Source organism: Atta cephalotes (genome assembly GCF_000143395.1).
Source record: "Atta cephalotes unplaced genomic scaffold scaffold00011, whole genome shotgun sequence".
NCBI lineage: Eukaryota > Metazoa > Arthropoda > Insecta > Hymenoptera > Formicidae > Atta > Atta cephalotes.
This window is the reverse complement of record NW_012130075.1, coordinates 3,147,849-3,153,841: the sequence shown is the minus strand read 5'-3', so window position 1 is coordinate 3,153,841 and position 5,993 is coordinate 3,147,849. Positions and strand designations below refer to the sequence as shown.

Here is a 5,993-nt window from a genome sequence, read left to right as displayed (position 1 = left end):
CACTTCAAAACTTTAATTTTATTTTAAAAAATTCTTCACAAATTGAGAAGAAAACTTCGGATTGTTATTTTATTAAGACATTCATTCTTTTTTCTTTTACCATGAAAGAGCGTATGTCCCTTCAAGATATCTCAACAAGTGAATCAGTCCATTATTTATCTTTCAGAATTGAAGAATCCGTTTCATTTCTGGAAAAAGCATCCCCAAACGCTTCCTTCACTACTTTACTGTGGATATTTGATATCAGAGAGAAAAGAAATAACTAAAAGCAATCAAATTAATAGAAATTTCAACTCATTCAACGATTTATTTCCATCAGGAGCTCTGCAAAGAATGGATATTGTTGTGTAGTTTACATCCACTTCTTCAGAAGGCAATAATGTATAGGTGCGGTTACAGAAAGGAGGCTGTCATGTCCTCTCTCAAGTCTCTGTTGATACCGAACATCATTTCTTTTTTAGAACAGCGAACATATTGGGATACCAGAGGAAAAAAGATTGAATTTGCTCTCATCATTCTGTGAGAGTTCAGGCTCTGTAGAGTCATCTAATCATCTTTTGTTCATGTCAAATATTTCTTTGCAAATGTAAGCATAGTCTTTCAATTTTTTGCACTAATCATTCACTTCTTAAATAGGGTCTTTCCATTTAAACCCACAACTGCCAAGCGACGTTTTACAATTTAAACAGCTTTAAGTAGCTTATAAATGAATTTTCTTTCTAAATCATTCCTTATTTCCTTAGCTAATTTATGTGGATCAGCACTAGATCTCATTCGAATAATTTTCTCCATTCTTTCTGTTGTCTTATGTGGTCAATCATTGCGTGGTTTGTTTACATTTTCAGTTAACCTTTCTTTTTTACAGCAGACAGAAATTGCTAAGACAGAAAACTGCAAACTGGATTTCCTTAATATGTACGGCATTTAAAACACACTCTTTCAATTCTATTGAAACTTTGCGTTTTGATATTATTAAACTTAGATAAATAAATGCCTACATACATAAACATTTTAATTACACACTTATATACTTGCTATTTATACTAATTATTGGCAATACAAAATACATATGATTCATCTTACTACAAATATTTATTAAATAAAGAACTAAGAATCTTTCAATGTACGATTTCAGTAACACAAATCAAATTCTACTCTTTCCTGTGATAACAACGCCATCAATGTGCATCAGATTAACGCACATATATTAATAGAAATGTCACTTAAAAAAATATTTTTCGAGTGCTATTGTATATGTATTTACACTCAAATAATATTTATGTTGCATAAGATATCTAAAAAATGTCTTTTAAAGATCTTTTAAACATAAGATATCTAAAAGACATCTTTTAGATATTTTACGCAACATAAATTATCTGGATATAAATATATATGCGCAATATTCTCGATAACGAAAATGATTGCTTTTAAGAATTTTCAAAAACAACTGTCTCCTTCCTCTAATTTTCTCAATTTTCAAATGATAAGATACAACGACGTTCCTTTAAAAGGAAGTTCTCAGTTTCTCAAATGCCAAATTTTTTCAGAAATTTACTCATGAGTTAATTTTATACTCGAAGTAGAAGAATACCACTTCAGAGAATTAATATATTCGCGTATTAAATATAAATTGTGTTGCGATAGTGACAATGCGGGCGTTGTATACGTTATTAATTTTGATCGCTATCGGAGGCATTTTTGAAAGAATAGTAAGTACATACCGCAAATTGATACATCTTAATAGATTCAATTTTATAAATAAAAATAATTTAGATCATTGTGTCGTTCTTAATAGCTCGTCGAAGCAAAACCATATAAAGTCGAAAGAGATGGCAATCTTTTCGTAAGTAAAAAATCAAAAACTTAAAAAATAAAAAAGGATCTTTTAATAGTATATCTTAGCTAACGCTAATCATTCAAATTAACGCATAAAAAGTTTGATTTATACATATAAGAAGATTTATACATATAAGAAAGAAAGAATATTTTTATTTTAGAATATCTTTATTTTCAAAATATCTTTATTTTCAAAGTCTTGAAATAAGATATAGCTTTAAACCAATATAACTTGTTACATAAAAAAATTTTAGATTAAATTAACACTGTTAAATCTGTAGTATCAAATTTAACTTAATGTGAGTCGCTATTGCTCCTACTCAATCATTGTTATTTTTTACTAAAACAATAATTTGACACTATAGCGTGTTAAATTGTACACTGTATAATCCCAGATAGCCATTCATTCCTTGACACAAAAAAAAGAAATACTGATTACAAGTTCCTTTTCGATTGCAATCATTGTTATAATGGTTATGTGCAATCATAGGGAAACAATTCCTTCTCTTCTTTCATAAATTAAGACAAATAAAGGATTCTTTAAGAGGATCTTTTTAAATCTTTTAAAGTTTAATGTCTTAAAATTCTCTTGTAAGACGATTTTAAACATTTTGCTCATTGGGAAGTATTATTAGAAATTAACTCTTTTTACTACAACAGTTTCTTTCATATTGCTGTCAAATTGCTAGCAAATTTGTTTTATGTTGAATTATTATAGTTTTCATTATGTTGCCGTGTCTTAACTTTAAAACTTATAAAAGAAGAGATGGAAATTATTTCTCTCTGGTTGCGCATAATCATTTATGGTATATATTACCGCCAATATCATAAGTAAAATTAAAAGCCGCTTTCTTAAAAAAAGATAGCGATTCAGGCGAAGTAATTTGTATCAAATTTATAACAATATGCAGGAAACTTGCTATCTAGGATGTCAAATATAATCATTATTTTAGGTATGTAAATATCAAACTGGAATTTACCAATAGATAGCCATAGCTGTCAATGTAGTTGTTGTCAGATGGCGCCATTGACGCCATTTTTTTGTTCTGACATCTGACAAAGATTTTCAACTCACAACAATACAAGTTTCATACAACAATATAGTTTGTAATAGCGTTGAACATGTCGAATTTTGTGTCTGGAAACTACGATTTACAGAAAGCATTGATTTTCTATTACCATTTGAAGAAAACTGCTGCAGAATCGCATCGAATGCTTGTCGAAGTTTACGGTGAGCGTGCTCTTGGTAAATCACAGTGCTTTGAGTGGTTTAAAAAATTCAAAAGTGGCGATTTTGACGTGAGAAACGAAGAACATGGAAAAAGTTTGAAGACAGCGAATTGCAAGCATTGTTGGATGAGGATGACGCTAAAACTCAACAATAATGAATCGCGAATCAATTGAATGTGACACGAGAAGCCGTCTCCATATGTTCGAAGTCCATGGGAAAGATCCAGAAAATGGGTTCCACATGAACTGAATAAAAGACAGCAGGAAAAACCGAAAAACTACTTGCAAAATGCTGCTCGCCAAATACAAAAGTCATTTTTCCATCGAATTGTGACTAGCGATGAAAAGTGGATATATTTTGAGAATCCTAAGCGTAAAATATCATAGTTAACTCCAGGCGAACCATCGACATCGACTGCAAGGCCAAATCGCTATGGACGGAAGACAGTGCTCTGTGTTTGGTGGGATCAGAAAGGTGTGATCTATTATGAGCTGCTAAAACCTGGCGAAATCGTTAATACTGAATCGACAACAAATGATCAATTTGAATCAAGCTTTGTGTGAAAAACGAATATCAAAAAAGGCAACAAAGTGATATTGCTTCATGATAATGCATCATCACACATAGCAAAACTGGTCAAGGAAACGCATTGAGGCATTTGGTTGAGAAATATTTTCGCATGCGGCTTACTCACCAGACTTGGCTCCGTCCGATTACCACTTATTTGCATCGATGGGACACGCACTTGCTCAGCAGCGCTTCATTTCTTACGAAGATATACGAAAATGGCTAGATGACTGGTTTGGCTCAAAAGAGCAACAATTTTTTTAGCGTGGCATCCACAAATTGTCAAACAGGTGGAAAAAATGTATAGCTACTGATGAGCAATACTTCGAATAAAATATTTTTTATCATTTTCAAGCAATAAACGTGTATTTTCTATAAAAAAATTCCGGTTTCATATTTACATATCTGGTAAAATAACGATATGATTGAGTAGAAGCAATGAGGAGTACTCACATTAAGTTCAATTTAATACTACAGATTTAAAAGTATTGATTGAATAATATAAAACTTCTTTACGTAAACATGTTATGTTAATTTACGTTGGTAACGTTATACAAACAGTGGCAACTCACATTAAGTTTAATTTGACATTATAGCTTTAATAGTGATGAAAAATGTATTCTCTTTATTCAATAATAATTTTTGAAATAAAGAAAAATATTACATAAAAAATATGATCTTCAAATCGAGAATCAAAATTTTTCTATTAAAATTAAATCATTTTTATTTTACTATGTTTTAAAATAAATTGTTCATATTATTAAATTGTCTTATCAAAAATAAGCTCGTTCATCTCATATGTGGCCCACGAGATGGACGCGTTACTTATAAGAAAAAACATCAAGAAATCTCCTATAAAATCGACAGCACATGATGCTTGTTTTCTGCTGGATTCTTAGCTGGATTAGAATTTTGCATTGATATAGTACTAACAGTGCCAGCATCATAATCAATATGAGGTAGCAAAAATCTAGTTAACAATCCAGCAAGAAAATAAATATCGTGTGCCGGCGTCTTAAGGAGGTGTATATAAACAAAGTTGACAAGTCTTTTGGAGATTTTCAAGCTTTTTTAAAATAGCTTTTGGGTCCTTGAAAAGTTGTAACCATCATGTATATAATAATGTATAAAAAAATTTATACTAGATATTTCAAAAAGATTAATGTTTATTAATCTTGCAGCATTGTCAAAAAAGTTAAATTAAAATAAAAATAGTTTTTTGTTCTAACACTATAATATATTTCAAATAACTATATCGTCCAATAAAAATGTTCATCCTAATAAAAGAAATTTAATGTATGTTTGACACGCATAAAAATAGAATAAAAATAATTATTTTATCTTCTTTATATGAATCTTTTAAATAAAGAGAAAATTCTATTCTTATTATCAAAATAATCATATTGTGCTTTTTAAATAATTATATACTATAATTATAACATTATAGATAATTAAAATATTGTTGAAATTTTTTTATTAAATTCTTTAAAAAGACTATATTATTGCTTACATCGAAAACAATGATTGCGTTAGTTTTAGAAAGAAATACGTTAGATATCACAAAGTAAAATTAATGATCGGTATCATTCTTCTTATGCTCGTGTATGAAGTAACTTATACACAATTAAATATAGAAACTAACCAAATCACAAATTTAAATGAGCTATATTAAGTATACAATGTGATAATGTTTATTTTGTTCAAATCTATAAATTTTACGAAACGTTTTGATTTCGCTTAATCTTCATCAGCAGTGACTATAAATTATAATCCACAATAAAATCCCATTCGATAAAATTAATGCATAATAAAATTGACACTCGAATATATTATGTATAGACTCTGTACAATAGAATAAAATTAACGCATAGTAAAATTAAATAATTCAAGATATGACACATTTGAGCATCAATTTTATTATGCGTTAATACTTTGCGTTATTTTACTATGCATTAATTTTATTCTATTTTATAGTCTACGACATGGCATATTCAATTTTGCGTTGATTTTATCGTATGGGATTTTTCATTGTACAAGGTTATAATTTTTATTCATTGGTTTATGAGGACTAAGTGAAATCAAAACGTCCCGTAAAATTTATAGATATAAATAAAATAAATATTATCACATTATACACCTAATATAATTCGTTTTAATTTATGATCTGGATTAGATACGTTAATCATAACTAGTAATAATTTTTTCTGTGTAGTTTGAATTTGCTGAATATTTCGAAATAGCAATAAATTTTCGCAGAATATTCAAATAAAATATTTGGAATGATATATTTGCCTGGTTTGATTAAAATGACTCACCCTGTATATATATATATATATATATATATATATATATATATATA

The 5,993-nt window shown here is 28.8% G+C and overlaps 1 protein-coding gene across 1 annotated transcript in view; it reads left to right on the top strand.

Annotated features, from left to right (window-relative positions):
• The first annotated feature begins 1,649 nt into the window (after positions 1 to 1,649).
• Positions 1,650 to 5,993, top strand: part of LOC105617133 — a 30,676-nt gene continuing 26,332 nt past the window's right edge. Inside the window, exons 1-2 of the mRNA XM_012198705.1 lie at positions 1,650 to 1,709; positions 1,796 to 1,843. Coding sequence (XP_012054095.1) covers positions 1,650 to 1,709; positions 1,796 to 1,843 — 108 coding nt within the window. The remainder of the gene's footprint in view (positions 1,710 to 1,795; positions 1,844 to 5,993) is intronic.